Below are 22,686 nucleotides of genomic sequence, written 5' to 3'. Positions count from 1 at the left end.
GTTAATAAGTTACCACCATAACTGCAATCCAATATGTATTTGTGCCCTAGACATGGGTTGCACTCCGGAGGCTAATGTGACTTTCATCTAGATTACACTAATTTATAGTGTCATAGAAATATTGCTAAATTAGGCAATTAATTGGTATGAAACAACCTTCCCATATTATTTACTCCAGAGATGGCAATGGTGCCATTACTGTTACTAGCAACGTTCATTTAAAAAAAAATAGCTAGCATTGCTAATGTTAGCTAGCTAAAATACAGTGGGTGATCCTCTCAATCTTCGTTAGCTGGCCAAAGTCGGTCTGCATCTAAAGTATGGCGACATCACAACCCCCCCCCCCCCCAAAAAAAGGTTTTCCTACTAATTATTTGCATTATTTTGAAATGTTAACATATTTCCAAGCCAACTCCTAGTTGTATTGAGGTAGGCTAAAGTCAGCCAGCTACCTAGCTAGGTACTAGCTAACATTAGCTATGCTATTAATGATAGTGATAATGATTTTCTAAATATACATAACCAGCAGTCTGCGGTCTAGCTACCGGTATACTAACCACCACTGGGAGCAACGATCTCCAACCACCTATTATGTAAGGAAGGGTCCTTCAGCAGGGCATGCATACCATAGTTGGCTGTGCTTACAACCGAAAGGTTGCAAGATCGAATCCACGCGCTGGCAAGGTTAAACAAATATTATAAATTATAATAATGCGTTCTGTCCCTGAACAAGGCAGTTAACACACTATTCCTATGCCGTCATTTAAATAAGAATGTCCTTAACCGAATTGCCTAGTTAAATAAAGTTTTAAATAAAATACCTGGAAGCATGCATTGTCGAACCAGTCAGTGCCAAAGGCATAGGGCTTTTCAGTCTCAAACGGCCGTGATCCTTTGAATAAGTTGGGGCGATAAAACAACATTCAATGAAGGGTAGCGGAGGGGCGATTTCTTTGCATCTGGAGTTATCAAAACCCAACCTTCATTTACATTCTGATACACTCAGGATCCAAACTCCGTTTCAGACGAGCCTGACGTTATGAGCAATGATCCAATTTACACTTCCTAGTAAATTTGGATCACATGTTTGACTCATATCGATGTCAAATAAGGCCGTTTTCAAAAGGATTTGTTAGTTTTTAGGGGCAGACATTCTTTAACCGTTTTAAATTTCAACTTCAATGTGGGTGACGTTTGCCTTCACAACGATCCCGGTTTAGACTTTTCCATTTCTTGATCTTTGAGGGGCATCATTCATCGCCTGTGTGAGGCTCTGCGTAGTGGCCAGAGCTAAGCATTGCATTATTGTTGATTCATCGGGAATGTTACAACAACAACAAAAATCCACAAAAACAAATATTTGTGGAATAATGCTTAGAAAAATACAATGGTAAAGAAATAGTTTGAGAATGTCAGCATGTTTTGGGAACATTTGAATGAATCAAAGATTATGATCACGTGACGTATGGCTGGTCGCGTGACGTCTCTTCTGCTTTGTTGTTGGCTAATGTGGGAGCTCTAAAAAAAATGGAGGGGTTTAGACTGTTAGTAAAGTATTTTTTATCCCTATCTTCAGTGTGGAATGTCGGTCATTTCAAGGACAGTGGAATGCTCTTTCCTCGAGAGTCGTCGTCGCGAGAGATCAAAGAGCTGAATGGACTATGGAACTTCAGGGCTGACCACTCGCTCAACAGGAACTTGGGCTTTGAAGAAGCATGGTACAAAAGTCGCCTCGCAGAGGTATGTAAAACATCCATTGGCATTGTCTAAAGAGACCATAACATGGATATTGTCGTTAATCGTGCTCAAAAGTATGTGCAGGTGGACTACGGGTCTTGCTTGTGCATAATTAGTTATGGGTCGCTATAAATTCCCTTCAATGAGTCTTCAATGAGTGTGGTGTGTTTGGGAAATTTGAATTAAACTTTTATTTGCAGAATGCTCTATCTTTAGTCTGCAAAAAAAACAGTTTAGTAGTCTGTTGCAACTACATAGAGTAAATACATTTTAGTCCAATAAATAAGTTGACATTCACAACTAGAACTATTTGTTTAGCCAAGTAGTTGCATGTATTTGAGTAGTTATACATTACAACGGTGATATACCAGGGCTAGTTTGAAAGGGTCAAAATTAAATAACTGTAATCCTCCATGGTGTGGCAGGTAGCCTAGTGGTTAGTGTGTTGGGTCAGTAACTGAAAGGTTGCTTGTTCGAATCCCCGAGCCGACAAGGTAAACATCTGTCATTCTGCAAGCAGTTAACCCACTGTTCCTAGTCCGTCATTGTAAATGAGAATTTGTTCTTATTAACTGATTTGACTAGTTAAATAAAGGTGAATGGACAAAGCCGAGGAGAACTGACTGCCCCTTCTAATTGAATCCTAAATGGAAATATGTGGTCAATCTTAGTGTAATAAATACACATTTCAAAACAATCATGGTACCAATAATTGCTTTTATTAATACACCAGATGTCCATGAACCTATTTTAAAATCTCAAACACGTCATTAGAACTAAGCCCTCAATCACGTGACACTTCTTATGTGAAGACTCAATCACAGGACAATGAGACAGATATTTCACCGGATGTATAAATGGAGCATTCACTTGGCGTTTCCACTCACTACCAAATATGGCAGTGGGAGAAGATTCAGCAAATTCTCATCAATAAAACATTTGCTCTCAATACAATTTCTGTTCCCAAAACTAGAATATGTTACGAACATGGATTAACTTTAGTAGACTTTACAAAAGTAAAAAAAAAAAAAAGTGTTCATGAGTATGAAAGTGAATTGAAATTTTGCACACGCGCACTTCAGGGTCCCTAACGGACATATGCAGATGTGAGAACAGGCCAATATAATCTTGCTAGCTCATGCTTGGCTCTGCCCACCTATGGTGTGTTCGTAAATTCAATCTGGAGTGTGCTCTGGGCATTCTTAATTTCAGCGTTTCGCTATTTGAGCGTTCAGAGCGCACACTGGCAGTGGTCAGAACGCTTGGATCAACCCTACTCCTCGGCCAGAGCATCCAGTGTGCGCTCTGAACATAGGGGTGTGTTGGCTAACGTTGGCTGGCTTGCTAGCTATTTCCAGACACAAATGAGAGAACGCCTCACTCCGACCATTTTATTCGCCCTAGCAGAGCTTACTGACACTGGACATATGTAACAGGCGTTAAGCGTTTGTACCGGAGTGCAGAATAACTGATGAATTTAAACTCTGACGAGAGTGTTCTGAAATTGAAGAACACCCCTACTTGCTTGTTTTGCCCACTATGACAAACTTGTTCCAATTAGAAATGACAGGTTGGTTTAGTTCTCTTGGTTTAGTTATAAAATTATTTGACCCAATAGCGTATTGAAGACTTAAGATGGCATCTCATGAAGACATGCTGCGTTCAAAACTACTGGGAATTTGTAAATCTCAAACTGGGGGGAAAAAATAATAGATTTGAACGGTCATCCATCTCGGAATGCTAGAGCTCTGACGTGAAGGTCACTGACGTCACGAATCGACCTCATACTGTTCCTAGTTAAGCACAAGCTAACGTGCTGTTTGAGCCACTCCAGGAAGTGACTACAGACTAGCTCAGCTCTGCCCCCTCTCATTGAGTAACTCTTAAGTTGAAAGGCAACTGGGGTACTGCAGGCTGCCATTAGCACCTAAATTATCATTCTGTGTACGATTTTAAAATGATCAGTTCAAGGACATGCATCTGAGCGTAATCATAGCCTCAAGCTCATTACCATAACGCAACGTTAACTATTATTAAATGAAAGAAATATATTCACTCACAAGCTTAGCCTTTTTAACAACACATTTACATTTACATTTAAGTCATTTAGCAGACGCTCTTATCCAGAGCGACTTACAAATTGGTGCATTCACCTTATGACATCCAGTGGAACAGTCACTTTACAATAGTGCATCTAAATCTTAAAGGGGGGGGGGAATACTTATCCTATCCTAGGTATTCCTTAAAGAGGTGGGGTTTCAGGTGTCTCCGGAAGGTGGTGATTGACTCCGCTGTCCTGGCGTCGTGAGGGAGTTTGTTCCACCATTGGGGGGCCAGAGCAGCGAACAGTTTTGACTGGGCTGAGCGGGAGCTGTACTTCCTCAGTGGTAGGGGGGCGAGCAGGCCAGAGGTGGATAAACTCAGTGCCCTTGTTTGGGTGTAGGGCCTGATCAGAGCCTGGAGGTACTGAGGTGCCGTTCCCCTCACAGCTCCGTAGGCAAGCACCATGGTCTTGTAGCGGATGCGAGCTTCAACTGGAAGCCAGTGGAGAGAACAGAGGAGCGGGGTGACGTGAGAGAACTTGGGAAGAGAACTTGGGAAGAGAACTTGGGAAGAGAACTTGGGAAGAGAACTTGGGAAGGTTGAACACCAGACGGGCTGCGGTTGAACACTGTCATCTCAGATTTTCAAAATATGCTTTTCAACCATAGCTACACAAGCATTTGTGTAAGAGTATTGATAGCTAGCATAGCATTAAGCCTAGCATTCAGCAGGCAACATTTTCACAAAAGCATTCAAATAAAATAATTTACCTTTGAAGACCTTCGGATGTTTTCAATGAGGAGACTCTCAGTTAGATAGCAAATGTTCATTTTTTCCAAAAAGATGACTTGTGTAGGAGAAATCGCTCCGTTTTGTTCATCACGTTTGGCTAAGAAAACCCCCCGAAAATTCAGTCATTACAACGACAAACTTTTGCCCAAATTAACTCCATAATATCGACAGAAACATGGCAAACGTTGTTTAGAATCAATCCTCAAGGTGTTTTTCACATATCTATTTGATGATAAATCATTCGTGGCAGTTGGGTTTCTCCTCGGAAGCAAATGGAAAAATACACGCAGCTGGAGATTACGCAATAATTGCGACGGAGGACACCAAGTGAGCACCTGGTAGATGTAGTGTAAAATGGTCAATCTTCCAATGATATGCCTACAAATACGTCACAATGCTGCAGACACCTTGGGGAAACGACAGAAAGTGTAAGCTCCTTCCTGGCCCATTCACAGCCATATAAGGAGACATTGGAACACAGCGCCTTCAAAATCTGGGGCACTTCCTGTTTGAAATTTAATCTTGGTTTCGCCTGTAGCATCAGTTCTGTGGCACTCACAGACAATATCTTTGCAGTTTTGGAAACGTCAGTGTTTTCTTTCCAAAGCTGTCAATTATATGCATAGTCGAGCGTCTTTTCGTGACAAAATATCTTGTTTAAAAAAAAATTAAGAGCGCCCCCCTATATCCAAGAAGTTAAGGAGCCTTTTTGATCTAGACTTGGCACTCTGGTACCGCTTGCCATGCTGTAGCAGAGAGAACAGTATGACTTCGTTGACTGAGGTCTTTGACAATTTTGTGGGGGGGGGGGGGCTTCCTCTGACACCGCTGTATGTATGTCCTGGATGGCAGGAAGCTTGGCCCCAGTGATGGACCAGGCCGTACGCGCTACCCTCTAGCGCCTTACGGTCGGATACCGAGCAGTTGCCGTACCGGGCGGTGATGCAACCGGTCAGGATGCTCTCGATGGTGCAGCTGTAGAACTTTTTGAGGATCTGGGGACCCATGCCAAATCTTTTCAGTCTCCTAAGGGGGGGGGAAAGGTGTTGTTGTCCCCTCTTCACAACTGTCTTGGTGTGTTTGGACCATGACAGTTTGGTGATCAAGGAACTTGAAGCTCTCAATCCGCTCCACTACAGCCCTGTCAATGTGAATGGGGGCATTCAGGCCCTCCTTTTCCTGTAGTTCACGATTGGCAACTTTGTCTTGTTGTCCTGGCACCACACTGCCAGGTCTCTGACCTCCATATAGGCTGTCTCATCATTGCCTGTGATCAGGCCTACCACAGTTGTCGCCAGCAAACTTAATGATTGATTTGGAGTTGTGCTTCGCCACGCAGTCGTGGGTCGAAAAGGGAGTACAGGAGGAGACTAAGCACGCACCCCTGAGGGGAACCTGTGTTGAGGATCAGCGTGGCAGATGTGTTGCTACCTACCCTCACCACCTGGGTCGTGGCCTGTCTGGAAGAAGACAGATCCTCAGGTGGGCGGGGCATGCACGTTGCTAGTATCATGATTGTCCCCCCCCAAAAAATATATATTTACATGAAGATTGACCACAAATATAAAACATTCTCCATCTCCTATAAGGGGCTAACAATTCCTGCAGTTCCGCAGTCGTCCGTCGTGCAGGCAATTTTACTTGCAGATACACCTTTATACCGAATCGAGAACAAAGAAGGTATTTTGTAAATGTCAGTGTTCAGCTGCAGGCGTTTAGCCAAAAACCAGAGAATATTCAGAAAGATGGTAAAAATCCATGTTTTTGTATCACGTGAGAAATGCCTCTTGCATGTGTGTCGTTCTGTGTTTTGGTCACACTGACACGCTGTTATCACAGAGATGACTCTAGGGCCCAAAAGCCCATTTTAGCATGTGCAGCGCCATTGGACTTTCACCATTTGGCAGGAGTCAACAGGGTGGCACTTCCTATGGGTTAAGGAAGGATCACATAATTCCATCCAGGTCATCAGGAGGGATCAGCCAATGAATTATACTCGTGATAAAACATTCCGGATTTGCAGGTGGCAGTAAATTGCCAACCTTTGCTTTATACCTGTTGAAACAACACATTGTAGGTGGCAGTATGAAACATTTCAGTTTGTGTATAAACTTGTAGAAGAAAATTGACCACGCCTACTTCAAAATGGAGATGGCCTCTGGTGCTGCCCACGCTCTCAGATGCCATGATGGGACATATACTGTTGGGTCCTCTATCTCTATTAGGGTTGCACGATATATCGGTGAACGTATCGGAATCGGCCCGATGTCTAGTTTAATGCCGATGTGCAGAACTGATGTCAAAGCTGACGTGCATACCTATATGACGCCAAGTAAAATTTTGCGTTGCATGTGCAACACCGCAATCCTATCCTAACCCACAATGTCTGCTGTGTGGATCGAGCAGTCAATTGAAAGAGTAAGAAAATGTCAGCGAGACAACTCAGGCAAAATCCATTAACGCCAAAATGATGGAATTCATTACCCGTTCTGTCGTGGGTAATGTTGGCTTTCGCTGACTGGTGGAGCACTGGTACGCACTACCTAGTGCGCTATTTTTCAGATCTTGCACTACCAGAGTTGCACAGTAATGGCATCACTGCTATTAGCTTCACCACTGACATTTGGACCAGCAATATCAGCATGCTGAGTCTGACAGCACAGTGGGTCGACGAGGATTTCCTACTGAGGAAAGCTGTATTGCATGCTCATGAATGTGCTGATTCTCATACCGCTGCGGCCATTTCAATGGCATTTGAGAACATGTTTGAAACTTGGAAACAAACACACTCCCAGCTCCATTCGAACAACTGACTGGAGAAATAAGCTCATCAACTGCGTCTGCAGCAGACGTGATACCCTCTGTCATGGCATTGATACGCCTGGTCGTCAAAACTGCAGACACAGGCTGTGAACAAGGGATTCGGTGGAATTCTCTGTGTCGCCACCATACAAGGACCGCTACCTCGATGCAGACAAACAGGGTTTACATGAAATGTTAGACACGGTGACAGTGCTCACAGAGGAAGAGAGTCCACGGACAGACAGAGCTGAAACTTCACTGCTTGGCACGTATGATGAAATCTGAGTTAAGAATGCAATGACTGAACAACGAAACAGCACAGCAAATAAGTGAAAGAAATAGGTTTGGATTGTTTTACTGGTAATGGGGACATGCGTAAATGCCAACAAAATAATGTGTGTGCGCAACCTTTTTTTATTTAACTAGGCAAGTCGGTTAAGAACAAATTCTTATTTACCATGACAGCCTACCCTGGCCATACCCGGACGACGCTGGGCCAATTGTGCCCCGCCCTATTGAATTCCTAATCACGGCCGGATGTGATACAACCTGGATTTGAAACAGGGACTGTAGTGACGCCTCATGCAGTGCATTAGACCGCTGTGTGTGTAACTATTTAACTGTACTAGAATGCTTAAGGCCAAATTCATTTTAAATATCGGTTATTTTTTGGCATGGAAAATATTGGTGCATCACTAATCTCTATGGCTGTCATTTACTTCTACACGTGTCCGCGTCTCATAGAAACGACTAGAAATGCAAGATGTCTGGTAGCTAAAATGGCAAGGGAACTGTTTCTGAATATTCTCTGTTTTTTGGAGAACCACCTGCAACTGAACAGACATTTTTAAGATACTTTTTTTGTTCTCGAGTCAGAAAAGTGTATCGGCAAAAACCGACCCTTTCTGCAAGCCAAAGTATAATGGCTACTATGGAAAAATTCACACATCGCTGCTTAATGTATAGCTAATGCTTTGTATAAACTCTCAACTCAACATGATTTTAAAGGGATAGCATGTTTCAAATAACTTTGAATTCCTCCCTCTTTTTCTCTCGCTCTTTACCTGTATTTGTTTATGTAGAGTGGTCCAGTGATTGACATGCCAGTGCCCGCCAGCTACAATGACATCACCCAGGACCCACGGCTGAGGGATTTCATTGGCTGGGTGTGGTACGAGAGGGAGGTGTTGGTACCCTCTGGATGGGTGTCTGAGGGAACCAGAGTTGTACTGCGAGTTGGGAGTGCACACTACTACTCAGTGGTCGTGAGTATCTCACAAATTTTCAAACACTTCTGCTTAAGTTGCCATTCTGTTTCGCTCGTAGGATAACTCCTCAACCTCCTCTCACATGAGTTAATCTGCAATGTTCGTGCACATCCCTCATTGAAAAAGGTATGATATTGTGTAAAGACTGTCACTCTGGCTACATGGGAATAACAGTATTTCTTCTCTCTTTTCCTTCCCTGCCAGTGGGTGAATGGGATCAAAGTGATGGAGCATGAGGGCGGCCATCTTCCCTTTGAGGCTGAGATAGTGGAGGTCCTCCGTAACAACCCAGGTGGGGCCTGCAGGATCACCATAGCTGTCAACAACACCCTGACTCTCCAAACCCTGCCCCCAGGGACTATCCAACATATAGACGACCCCACCAGGTGACATGATGCAGAGATTGTGTATATATAGTACAATTAATATTGTCAGCGTTTCCCAAACTCGGTCCTGGGGACCCCAAGGGGTGCACATTTAGTTTTTTGCCCTAAGACTACATAGCTGAATCAAATCATAAGTTTGAGTTGATTATTTGTATCAGCTGTGTAATGCTAGGTCAAAAAACAGTCTATTCACATTGCTCTGGCCAAAAACCACACCCACTAGCCCCCACCTACACACAATCAATGTATGGAGAGATCGATAGAGCAGCCGGATTAAATTCAGGATGCGTCGTCACTAGTCCCAGGACCGAGTCTGGGAAACACTGCGCTACATGTTATCATTTTTAAGTTGGGACTAATCTCACATTGCCAGACACACATTTTAAGATTTTGATTCCAACTTTTTCTGGTGTTAGGAGGGGAAATCATGTTTTGGATTACAAATGGAGGAAAATCTATGTCTATTGTCTACAGGTATCCTGCTGACTATGTTGTGCAAAACACAAACTTTGACTTCTTCAACTATGCTGGTTTACATCGGCCTGTAAAGTTGTATACCACTCCTAAGGCGTATGTGGATGACATCACAGTGCTGACAACCTTTGCCGACAACATTGGTGAGTGCAAAAAAAGAAAACAACAAGATTCTCATTCACTTGATCACTCATTCAATTATTTAGGCCTGTTCATCCATACCCTTTTCACACTATCTTGCCGACCAAAACTGTACTGACTCGGATATTTCCTCTTCACATGATCCTTTTCTGCATGATTCCATCAACTATGGAATAGTGGGAAAATGGCACTAGTGTACTGAGGTGTTGGTTTCTTCTGTTATGTGGCCTAGGTCTGCTCTCCTACCAGGTTTCGGTGCTGGGCAGTCCCAACCCCACGGTGACGGTGACTCTCTCAGACAAAGATGGCCGTTGTGTGGCCTCTTCCACTGGACCCTCTGGGGTCCTCAAAGTAACGGACGTCAACCTGTGGTGGCCGTATCTAATGCATGAGAATCCAGGTTATCTGTATTCTATGGGGGTGAGTTGGGCTGCATTCATAGTTGTATTAGTCTACTGTTCCTTTACGGTCTTTTTTTGTCAAACCTTTTATCAATGCAAACTACATCAAATTATTATATGCAGAAATATAATAACTTGCAGTTTTTACTCTTGTATCACCCTATCCGTGTGATGGATGACTCACAGCTCACATGAACATAGCATCAGTTTGACAACTCAATCACACCACCCACACATCCACTTCCTGTGTTTATGTAACAAAAATTATTTTGTAGCCTTTTCAGAAAGTTGCAAAATTACAGAACGTTTGAAATGTCTTGTACAGCAGATATACAGTGCCTTGCGAAAGTATTCGGCCCCCTTGAACTTTGCGACCTTTTGCCACATTTCAGGCTTCAAACATAAAGATACAGTTTTATTTTTTTTTTGTGAAGAAACAACAAGTGGGACACAATCATGAAGTGGAACGACATTTATTGGATATTTCAAACTTTTTTAACGAATCAAAAACTGAAAAATTGGGTGTGCAAAATTATTCAGCCCCTTTACTTTCAGTGCAGCAAACTCTCTCCAGAAGTTCAGTGAGGATCTCTGAATGATCCAATGTTGACCTAAATGACTAATGATGATAAATACAATCCACCTGTGTGTAATCATGTCCCCGTATAAATGCACCTGCACTGTGATAGTCTCAGAGGTCCGTTAAAAGCGCAGAGAGCATCATGAAGAACAAGTAACACACCAGGCAGGTCCGAGATACTGCTGTGAAGAAGTTTAAAGCCGGATTTGGATACAATTTTTTTTCCCAAGCTTTAAACATCCTAAGGAGCACTGTGCAAGTGATAATATTGAAATGGAAGGAGTATCAGACCACTGCAAATCTACCAAGACCTGGCCGTCCCTCAACTTTCAGCTCATACAAGGAGAAGACTGATCAGAGATGCAGCCAAGAGGCCCATGATCACTCTGGATGAACTGCAGAGATCTTTAGCTGAGGTGGGAGACTCTGTCCATAGGACAACAATCAGTCGTATATTGCACAAATCTGTCCTTTATGGAAGAGTGGCAAGAAGAAAGCCATTTCTTAAAGATATCCATAAAAAGTGTCATTTAAAGTTTGCCACAAGCCACCTGGGAGACACACCAAACATGTGGAAGAAGGTGCTCTGGTCAGATGAAACCAAAATTGAACTTTTTGGCAACAATGCAAAACGTTATGTTTGGCGTATAAGCAACACAGCTAATCACACCATCCCCACTGTCAAACATGGTGGTGGCAGCATCGTGGTTTGGGCCTGCTTTTCTTCAGCAGGGACAGGGAAGATGGTTAAAATTGATGGGAAGATGGATGGAGCCAAATACAGGACCATTCTGGAAGAACCTGATGGAGTCTGCAAAAGACCTGAGACTGGGACGGAGATTTGTCTTCCAACAAGACAATGATCCAAAACATAAAGCAAAATCTACAATGGAATGGTTAAAAAATAAACATATCCAGGTGTTAGAATGGCCAAGTCAAAGTCCAGACCTGAATCCAATCGAGAGTCTGTGGAAAGAACTGAAAACTGCTGTTCACAAATGCTCTCCATCCAACCTCACTGAGCTCGAACTGTTTTGCAAGGAGAAATGGGGAAAAATGTCAGTCTCTCGATGTGCAAAACTGATAGACATACCCCAAGCGACTTACAGCTGTAATCGCAGCAAAAGGTGGCGCTACAAAGTATTAACTTAAGGGGGCTGAAATTTTGCACGCCCAATTTTTCAGTTTTTGATTTGTTAAAAAAGTATCCAATAAATGTCGTTCCACTTCATGATTGTGTCCCACTTGTTGTTGATTCTTCACAAAAAACTATAAAACTGTATCTTTATGTTTGAAGCCTGAAATGTGGCAAAAGGTCGCAAAGTTCAAGGGGGCCGAATACTTTCGCAAGGCACTGTAATTATCTGCCTGTCATTGTAAATACGAATTTGTTCTTAATTGACCTGATAGGTAAAATAAATCTGACCCATAGAATTGAGTTGTGGAAGTTCTTACTTTTCTCTTTGCAACGTCCTGAATCTGAACGTTTCACCTAATTAGTGTATTCAGACCCTTTGACTTTTTCCACATTTTGTTAAGTACAGCCTTATTCTCAAATGGATTACATTGTCCCCCCCCCCCCCCCCCCCCGCTTTGCTATGAGACTTGAAATTGAGTTCAGGTGCATCCTGTTTCCATCGATCATCCTTGAGGTTTCTACAACATGATTGGACTCCACCTGTGGTAAATTCTATTGATTGGACATGATTTGGAAAGACACACACCTGTCTATATAAAGGTCCCACACTTGACAGTCATGACAGAGCAAAAACCAAGCCATTATTAGGGTGACGGAATAGTCCGTAGAGCTCAGAGACAGGATTTTATCGAGCCACAGATCTGGGGAAGGGTACCCAAGACTCTTCTAAGAGCAATCGGGGTAGAAGGGCCTTGGTCAGGGAGGTGACCAAGAACCCGATTTGTCACTCTGACAAGTTCCAGAGTTCCTCTGTGGAGATTGGACAACCATCTCTGGAGCACTCCACCACCTTTATGGTAGTGGCCAGACGGAAGTCGCTCCTCATTAAAGGCACATGACAGCCCACTTGGAGTTTTCCAAAAGCTACCTAAAGGACCCTTTACTCAGTACTTTGTTGAAGCACCTTTGGCAACAATTACACCATGAGAAACAAGATTCTTTGGTCTGATGAAACCAAGCTTGAACTATTTGGCCTGAATGCCAAGCGTCACGTCTTGAGGAAACCTGGCACCATCCCACGATGAAGCATGATGGCAGCATCATGCGGTGGAGATATATCTTTCAGGGACCGGGAGACTAGTCAGGATCGAGGGAAAGATGTACAGAGATCCTTGATGAAAACCTGCTCCAGACCTCTCAGGACCTCAGACTGGGGCGAATGTTCACCTTCCAACAGGAAAATGATCCTAAACACACAGCCAAGACAACGCAGGAGTGGCTTCAGGACAAGAGCCCGGACTTGATCCCGATCGAACATCTCTGGAGAGACCTGAAAAGAGCTGTGCAGTGACGTTCCCCATCCAACCAGACAGAGCTTGAGAGATTATGCACAGAAGAATGGGAAGAACCACCCAAACAGAAGTGTGCCAAGCTTGTCGCTCCTACCCAAGGAGACTCGAGGTTGTAATCGTTGCCAAAGGTGCTTCAACAAAGTACGGAGTAAAGGGTCTGAATACTTATTTAAATGTGATATTTCAGTTTTATTTTTAATATATTTGCCAAAATTTCTAAATGTGTTTTTGCTTTCACTATGGCGTATTGTGTGTAGATTGATAAGGGGGGAATAGGACTATTTAATCCATTTTAAAATAAGGCTGTAACGCAACAAAAATGTGGGGAAAGTCGAGGTCTGAATATTTTCCAAATGCACTGTACATCCCTCATTGCCAGGTTCACATGACGACAAGTGGTGAGGGTTCTGTCTATGAGGATGTGTATGCTCTGCCTGTGGGCATCCGCACTGTGCAGGTCACCAACACACAATTCCTCATCAACAACAAACCCTTCTATTTCCATGGAGTCAACAAACATGAGGATGCTGATGTGAGTACTGCGTAGTACCGTTAGAGGGCAGCAAAACTCTGAACCAGAAAAGTGGGCAGTGTGTCAGTTTTGTCTTGTGTATATGCAACTGACTTCCAGCAGGTGTTCTGTCATATCTGCCAAGGAATTTAAGCAATAAAGAAGGTTGAAGTGGCATATAAGTTCTTATTATCTGATTAGGTTCTCAGTGTTTAGAATAAACACTTTTTTTTTATCTGGTTTTATGTGTATGGAACTCTGTAATTCAATAGAAATTGGTCTGTGTCAACTGTCCTCATTGCTTGCTGTGTGTGTGTGTGTGTGTGTGTGTGTGTGTGTGTCAGATCCGAGGCAAAGGCCTAGACTGGCCCCTGATGGTGAAGGATTTCAACCTGTTGAAGTGGCTGGGGGCCAACTCGTTCAGGACCAGCCACTACCCCTACGCTGAGGAGATAATGCAGATGGCAGACCGCCATGGCATTGTGGTCATCGACGAGTGTCCCGGGGTGGGCATCAAAGATATGTAAGTCATCGTCATAGTGACTGTTGCGGTTCCTGTGACCTCTCTGAAGGTTACACGTTCACCAGGTGTCAGCAACATTTGACGAGAACCTCCAAGGTGTTCTTTCGCACAATGAGATACTTTTATTTGAGCCTGTCCTTTTTTTGCTTGCATGTCTAAACCATTAACTACTGTTTTTTTAATGGACCATTATTGGCAAGTTTTTATATACAGCATTGAACTTTTAAAATATTATCAATGCTCTGCCAATAAATCATCAATAAAGTCTGGCGTGTCTCCGGAACATCCACTAACCTTATCCTGTCTCTTGTCCCCCCCAGCCGTAGTTTTGGGAACGCCTCCCTGTCACATCACCTGGCGGTCATGGATGAACTGGTGAGGAGGGACAAGAACCACGCCTCCGTGGTCATGTGGTCTGTAGCCAATGAGCCGGCTGCTGAGATGCCTCCTGCTGGATTCTATTTCAAGTAAGAGAATGTTAGCATTCATTCACGCTCCATAAATGTGCATCCTTGTTACTTAATGAACATTCACGTCATGCAAGAGTGACATTGTAGTGAGCAAGGACTGTTAGTTACACTGAAACTCTTAGTTCTCACATTTCCAAACGAGGTAGCCCTTTACGCTTGCAGTCCGTTTACAGTATGAAAATTGCATATTTGGTCAATAATAAGGACCTAAATTGGAACAGTGGATGTACAGTAACATATTATAAATGTCAGTGTCGGCTTTACAGCAGCACTGTATGGGATTCAACTAACATACATTTTAAATGTGTGCACCACACACAACCAGAAAGATGCCCCATCCCTCCTGTTAATAGGGTTACTTTTGGAAAACAATTCTGAGTGAGGAGTGCTGTAAATCAGGAAGACTGTGTTCTGAAAGATTACACGTCGAGAATTGTAATAAACACTGCTTTCACCATACATCCGTGAGTCCAAATGTGCTCTTCACATTTCCATATTATAAAACTCATGTCATTTACCGTATCAAAGTTTTATAGTCGTTGTGCTACATGTACAGTCACAAGGATGACATGGTGTCATAGCCTGGGTTGTTCTGAACAGAATGCCACAAGTCCCTAGCAACAGATTCAGCCCTGCCCACAAAGAGTAAAAAAATAAATATATATATATATATATATCTTAAATAAATTGAAATACATTTATTTTAGTACTGCGCTAAATGACTTCATATGTTATGTTTATAAGAGTTTATGCATTTAGCCAACAAGTCAACAAAAAAAAAAATGTAAAAGTGTAATATATATATATATATATTACACTTTTACAACTTATTTTAAGTTACAAAGCAGAGGTGGTAAAATGTTAATTCATTGGCAATAACTGCATGCACTCTGTAAATACGTAGGCAGCAAACTTGTCTGTGTCTAGTGTGGGTGAACATTATGATGAATTTAATATATTTTTACTGGCTCTGCTCTTCTCGACTCATTCAGTGACAATACATCATTCGACTCCTCCGTTCGAGTCAGTTATGCCCAAAGCTCCTTCACTCACGCTGCCAAACTTACCCTAGTAAAACTGACTATCCTACCGATCCTCGACTTCGGCGATGTCATCTACAAAATTGCTTCCAACACTCTACTCAGCAAACTGGATGCAGTTTATCACAGTGCCATCCGTTTTGTCACTAAAGCACCTTATACCACCCACCACTGCGACCTGTATGCTCTAGTCTGCTGGCCCTCGCTACATATTCGTCGCCAGACCCACTGGCTCCAGGTCATCTACAAGTCCATGCTAGGTAAAGCTCCGCCTTATCTCAGTTCACTGGTCACGATGGCTACACCCACCCGTAGCATGCGCTCCAGCAGGTGTATCTCACTGATCATCCCTAAAGCCAACACCTCATTTGGCCGCCTTTCGTTCCAGTTCTCTGCTGCCTGTGACTGGAACGAATTGCAAAAATCGCTGATGTTGGAGACTTTTATCTCCCTCACCAACTTCAAACATCTGCTATCTGAGCAGCTAACCGATCGCTGCAGCTGTACATAGTCTATCGGTAAATAGCCCACCCATTTTTACCTACCTCATCCCCATACTGTTTTTATTTATTTACTTCTCTGCTCTTTTGCACACCAATATCTCTACCTGTACATGACCATCTGATCATGTATCACTCCAGTGTTAATCTGCAAAATTGTAATTATTTGCCTACCTCCTCGTGCCTTTTGCACACAATGTATATAGACTCTTTTTTTTCCTACTGTGTTATTAACTTGTTAATTGTTTACTCCATGTGTAACTCTATGTTGTCTGTTCACACTGCTATGCTTTATCTTAGCCAAGTCGCAGTTGCAAATGAGAACTTGTTCTCAACTAGCCTACCTGGTTAAATAAAGGTGGGGGGGGGGAATAAAAAAGCAAGCCTTCCTCTGACACCGCCTGGCATAGAGGTCCTGGATGGCAGGAAGCTTGGCCCAAGTGATGTACTGGGCCGTACACCGAGCAGTTGCCATACCAGGCGACTATGCAACCAGTGCTCTCGATGGTGCCGCTGTAGAACCTTTGGAGGACCTGAGGACCCATACCAAATCTAAGTCTCCTGAGGGGGAATAGGTGTTTGGACCATGGTAGTTTGTTGATGTGGACACCAAGGAATTCTTGACACCATTTGAAAGGAAACACTTTGAAGTTTGTGGAAATGTGAAATGAATGTAGGAGAATATAACACATTAGATCAGATATAAGATAATACAAAGAAAAAGGTTAGACGCAATTTAGATTTTGGTCTCTAGGTGACAGCAGTGTATGTGCAAAGTTTTAGACTGATTCAATGAACTATTCCATTTACTTTCAAAATGTTGTATCAAGACTGCCCAAATGTGCCTAATTGGTTTAATAGATTTTAGTGTTCATATCTGTGCACACTGTCGATATCAGATATGTCTATGTCCTGTGACATTTCCTTGATACTTACAACCTCATGCTAATCACATTAGCCTACGTTAGCTCAAACGTCCCGGACACCAATCCTGTAGAGGTTTTTAAAGTAATAAGGAACTGTCATTTCTCTTTGCTTATTTGAGCTGTTATTGACATAATATGGACTTGGTCTTTTACCAAATATGGCTGTCTTCTGTATACCACTCCTACCTTGTCACAACACAACTGATTGGCTCAAACCCATTATTTATTTTACTAGGCAAGTAAGTTAAGAACAAATTTTTATTTTCAATGACGGCCTAGGAACAGTGGGTTATCTGCCTGCAGAAGTCCAACGCTCTAACCACTAGGCTACCCTGCCGCCCCCACAAGTTTACTTTTAACAAGGCACACCTGTTCGTTGCTTTCCAGGTGACTACCTCATAAAGCTGGTTGAGAGAATGCCAAGAGTGTGCAAAGCTGTCAAGGCAAAGGGTGGCTATTTGAAGAATCTTAAATATAACACTGTTTTGGGGGGTCACTACATGATTCCATATGTGTTATTTTTATAGTTTTGTCTTCGCTATTATTCAATGTAGAATATGGTAAAAAATTGTTTCCGCGTGTCGCAAAAATGTACATGAACTGACCTAAATGTAAAAAGCTTTGAAAATAAACCTTGCGGTACACTGCTCGTTTTGACAATTCACTGCATTATATTTTTCTGATTTAGTTATTATTTAAGGGAAAGGGAGCATAATGTATATATTGTAGGCTGTGTGTGAAGGCTACAATTCCCCAAGTATTTCAAGCAGCATTGGTATTTGCTTTACATCTAGTGTGCGTGCGTGCGTGCATTATGCATGCTTGTTCATTAGATGGTAGAGATGGATTTTTATGAGTCTGAGCATGTCTTGGTAGAATGCCATACTGGCCTGTGGAATGCGTCAGTCGTACTTAACAGAGCATTAACAGGTGTAGCTCAGACCAGGGAGTGACTGGCAGAAGTGGACGGGCACACAGCAGGGATTTCCTCATATAGTTAATAGTGTTGTGGTCATGAGAAGAGCCTGATATATACTTGTTTAAAATACTTTTCTTCTTCCTGGTCCTTTCTCCTGTACTCATCAGTCTCTGTAGCCCGACCTCAACCCTGTGATCCCTTACCCCATCTTGGAACAGTGAACAATTGCTCTCTGTTTTTGTGTCTCTTCAGGACACTGATGGCGCATACCAAATCTCTGGACCCAACTCGACCTGTCACCTTTATCACAGACAGTAACTTTGCCAGGGACAAAGGGGTGAGACTTCACTGTTTCTCTGTTCTGCTTATGAAGGATTCTTTCTTCATAGAACTATGGCTCTCTCAATTCATTTTTCCTCGCATCCTCTCTCACTTCCTTCCCAAAACACATTCGAGGAGGCCAGAGGGAGAATTTTGGACCTTATCCTACAATGCGCTTTGAGAAGAGGATGCAATGAATTGATGAAAGACCAACTGAAAAAAAGTCAGTCGTCCTTAGTCTCCCTTTTTGACTGTGCTTGATTCTAAAGTAAGTCGCTCTGGATAAGAGCGTCTGCTAAATGACTTAAATGTAAATGTAAAGCCCTTGTTGGAATATATGTAGGGCCGTTTTGAAGGCATGCCTATGCCCTGATTCAATATTGTCTTACTGCTTACCCGAGGTCTGACTCTGCAGCCACAGTGACTCCCTGCTGCAAAGTCTAAGATAAATTTAACAGAATTTCACGGGAAGTTCTACTCCAACTACCCAGACAGTAGTTGATCAGTGGTGCCACTTAACTGATGTGCTTAGCTTAGTCACTATCATTCAAATTCCATTCATTACAATGGGAATTCAATCCAAATGTATTTTGTAACACCACCATTGTATCTATAGCTTATTTCTTCTCACATTGAAACCTGATTTTCATACCCAGGCTCCATCAACTATGACATTTTAAATGTCATACATTACAATGGAAATGTATTGACCACTGTTTACCCGGTATTTCTGCTCTTCTCACATTGAACCCGGTCTTTCCCCAGGCTCCCTATGTGGATGTGATCTGCGTGAACAGTTACTTCTCCTGGTACCACGACCCAGGTCACCTGGAGGTCATCCCCTTCCAGCTCAACACCCAGTTTGAGAACTGGTACGGGAAGTACCAGAAACCCATCATCCAGAGTGAATATGGAGCCGACGTGGTTCCGGGGCTACACACGGTGAGTGTTCCAGAACTTCTTTGTTCTTGCAGAACCTCTTCCATGTCGTGTCCTCACAGGACAGAAACAGACTGAAAACGACTTAAGGTATAAGGTAAACACGTGTGTATTTGCTCTGATTTCATGGTCTGGATACCAGTTTTTCAAATATGCTTGAACAATTTGTCAAACACCTACCCAGGCTAGAACACAAGTTGAAACCTAAGTGGTTTGAGCTTGAATGATCAACCCACATCTCTTTAGTGAAATAGACGTTTGTCTCAATTAGAAACCGAAGTTAAATGGAAAGCCACATTTTATGTTTCCCACAGGACCCTCCCATGATGTTTACTGAGGAGTACCAGAAGATGGTCTTACAGAACTACCATGATGTGTTTGACCGAAAGAGGAAGGAGTATGTCATTGGAGAGCTCATCTGGAACTTTGCTGACTTCATGACAGCACAAAGTAAGAAGGAATCAATACAAATCTATAGTACTGGAGTTCATTGAAATTGTCAGAACAACCATTCTTGTTAAATATAGAATTGAAGCTAGTTGTCATACCTTTGCTTGTTTTAGTTGTGTGTATATTGAACAGAAATGACAAACTCCATCATGCCTAGGTAAGGAAAAGGGGAGCAGTAGCACCAACTGTTAGTAATGTGATGGTGGGGTAATAGAATGCTGAAAGTAGGCCAGTGCTTGAAGAGGTGCCAGTATTTATGTGAAATGTATTTAAAGCGCCCAGTGCTGTAAGTATAGTCAGAAGGAGTGGGTGTGGCACATCATGGGAGGTTCATTCATACTTTTAGACAGGCCACTTCCCCCCACACACACTGTATATAGATGTTCTTCAACTGTGTTATTGACTGTTTTTGTTTGTTCCATGTGTAACTGTGTTGTGTTCATGTTTTAAGTATCCCTATATTTCTGTTATTACGGGGCTATCACTCAGTCAAGAGTGCGCCTGCGCAGGGAGTCTTGTTGTTGATGGACCTAGCTTTGAGTGGAATGGCTACCTTGTAGTGTGTTCATATAGTAAGCTTTGTTAAACTGGAACCTTGTCGTTGTCATTTCGAGAGGACAGTTGTACGTGTCAAACTGCTTTGCTTTATCTTGGCCAGGTCGCAGTTGTAAATGAGAATTTGTTCTCAACTTGCCTACCTGGTCAAATAAAGGTGAAATTTAAAATTGTTGGGGTGATTCGTGTACTGGAGGCAGCTCTGCAGAGGGGTCACTAGCTGGCACAGCCACAAAGTCATAAAATCAGATTTTTAAACATAACTTTAAGAACACGGCTAACCCTAATCCCTAACCTTAAATGAGGACCAAAAAGCTATTTTGTTTTCATGAATTTTTACTGTATAGTCATTGACTTTGGTTTCCGCTAGATGGGCCAGCTACAATCAGTTATGCTTCCAGGGCAAGAATCATGACCATCAACATGCCACTACCCCAGGGCCGCGTTAGACTAGCACTCCAGAATACCATGTTGACACTGCTGGTCTTAAACAGATTACCCACCCAATCCTCACTTTACATGCTGGTCTGGCCCCATGTGTATACAGGTGAGTGAACATAATGTACTGTTTGAAGCAAGACTGTATCCCGTGTAGACAGTCTCCAAGAGAAAGCAGAGGCTGTCTGTTCCTTTTCCACCTAATACAACAATGGTGTTGAATTTGGCAACCGTAAGAAATGAATGAACAGATCTATAGGCTTTATACTTTTAGACGGCTGAAACAAACATACACATTTTTTTCAGGAAATTAACCTTTTCTCTTCCCATCTCTGCAGCGGTGACCCGTGTGGTGGGCAACAAGAAGGGCATCTTCAGTCGGCAGAGACACCCCAAAGCTGGCGCCTTCCTCCTGAGGGAGAGGTACTGGAGGCTGGCCAATGAGACGGGCCTGCTGCCCATCGGAGCTAGGTACCCCTGATACACCTGGATGGGGGACACACAGCACCTGGGTCATATTCATTAGAGCAAATACCCTCACTTTGTAACAAAACATTTAGCTATTGGACAAGTCCAGGTAGTCCTTCTGTTTATCTGTTTTGTTCCGTTTGGTACCTAATGAACACAACCCTATATGTGGGACAAACCCACGACTCAGGGGGTTGTCTTATGACAACTACAAGGCTCAGAAGACCACATGAGATTGTTTCCAGAACCAACCTCCCTTTTGGCTGAGTATTTGTCTTCCTCTGTTTTTAATTCAGGAATCAACCCCATTTTATACATGAATGTAAATCATGATGATGATCTGTGTCAGATGAATGGGAATGTGTTGTATGAAAAATGCATGTGTATTGTTCTTAGAATGCTTGCTGGCTCAATGTTAAGACTTCACCCATTTGACTTTTTCCAGACTGTTGTTACAGCCTGAATTTAAAATGGATTCAATTGAGTTTTTGTTACTGGCCTTGACACAATAACCCATAATGTCAAAGTGGAATTATGTTTTTAGACATTGTTACAAATGAAAAGCTGAAATGTTTTGAGTCAAGTATTCAGCACCATTTGTTATGGCAAGCCTAAATAAGTTCAGGAGTAAAAATGTGCTTATCAAGTCACAAGTTGCATGGACTCACTCTGTGCAATAGTGTTTAACATGATTTTTGAATGACGACTGCATTTCTGTAACCAATACATGCAATTATCTGTAAGGTCCCTCAGTCAAGCAGTGAATTTCAAATGGATTCAACCACAAAGACCAGGGAGGTTTTCCAATGCCTCACAAAGGGCACCTATTGGTAGATGGGTAAGAAAAAGCAGACCTTGAATATCCCTTTTAGCATAGTGATGGTGTATCAATACACCCAGTCACTACAAAGATACATGCGTCCTTCCTAACTCTGTTGCCTGGGAGGAAGGAAACCGCTCAGAGATTTCACCATGAGGCCTAATGGTGATCTGAAACAGCTATAGTTTCATGGCTGTGATGGGAGAACTGAGCCGGGATCAACATTGTAGTCACTCCACAATACTAACCTAATTGACAGTGAAAAGGAAGCCTGCACAGAAAAAAAAATATTACAAAACATGTATCCTGTTTGCAACAAGACACTAAAGAGTAATGCTGCCAAAAAAATTAGCAAAAACATGTTTTTGTCCTGAATAGAAAGTGGTCAGCTTGGGACAAATCTAATGCAACATATTACTGAGTACCACTCTAAAAAATATTGTCAAGCATAGTGGTGGCTGCATTCTGTTATGGGTATGCTTGTAATCGTTAAGGACTGGGGAGTTTCAGGGTAAACATTGGAGCTATACATTCACATTACTGAACTCGGGGGAGTTGTTGTTGCCATCCTGTATCTGTCCCGCAGGTGTGATGTTCGGATGTACCGATCCTGTGCAGGTGTTACACGTGGTCTGCCACTGCGAGGACGATCAGCTGTCCGTCCTGTCTCCCTGTAGCTCTGTCTTAGGCGT

The 22,686-nt window shown here is 42.7% G+C and overlaps 1 protein-coding gene across 1 annotated transcript; it reads left to right on the top strand.

The window, feature by feature from the left end:
• The first annotated feature begins 1,485 nt into the window (after positions 1-1,485).
• On the top strand, positions 1,486-21,749 carry LOC123999507 (beta-glucuronidase-like). The gene is made up of 12 exons (XM_046305368.1): positions 1,486-1,740; positions 8,457-8,639; positions 8,847-9,028; positions 9,503-9,645; positions 9,876-10,063; positions 13,494-13,646; positions 13,970-14,148; positions 14,469-14,615; positions 18,256-18,340; positions 19,090-19,266; positions 19,578-19,713; positions 21,045-21,749. Exons 1-12 carry the CDS (start codon positions 1,528-1,530, stop codon positions 21,185-21,187), a joined length of 1,929 nt encoding a protein of 642 aa, XP_046161324.1. The 5' UTR covers positions 1,486-1,527; the 3' UTR covers positions 21,188-21,749.
• The last annotated feature ends 937 nt before the right edge of the window (positions 21,750-22,686 follow it).

The sequence above is a fragment of the Oncorhynchus gorbuscha genome, linkage group LG16, assembly GCF_021184085.1.
Source record: "Oncorhynchus gorbuscha isolate QuinsamMale2020 ecotype Even-year linkage group LG16, OgorEven_v1.0, whole genome shotgun sequence".
Taxonomy (NCBI): domain Eukaryota; kingdom Metazoa; phylum Chordata; class Actinopteri; order Salmoniformes; family Salmonidae; genus Oncorhynchus; species Oncorhynchus gorbuscha.
The sequence above is the reverse complement of the archived record's forward strand: the minus strand, read 5'-3'. Positions and strand labels throughout refer to the sequence as shown.

Coding starts and splice junctions, on each gene's coding strand:
- LOC123999507 (XM_046305368.1), top strand. CDS start 1,528: ATGGAGGGGTTTAGACTGTTAGTAAAGTATTTTTTATCCCTATCTTCA. Junction 9,029..9,502: donor CATATAGACGACCCCACCAG/GTGACATGATGC, acceptor TATTGTCTACAG/GTATCCTGCTGACTATGTTG. Junction 9,646..9,875: donor AACCTTTGCCGACAACATTG/GTGAGTGCAAAA, acceptor TATGTGGCCTAG/GTCTGCTCTCCTACCAGGTT.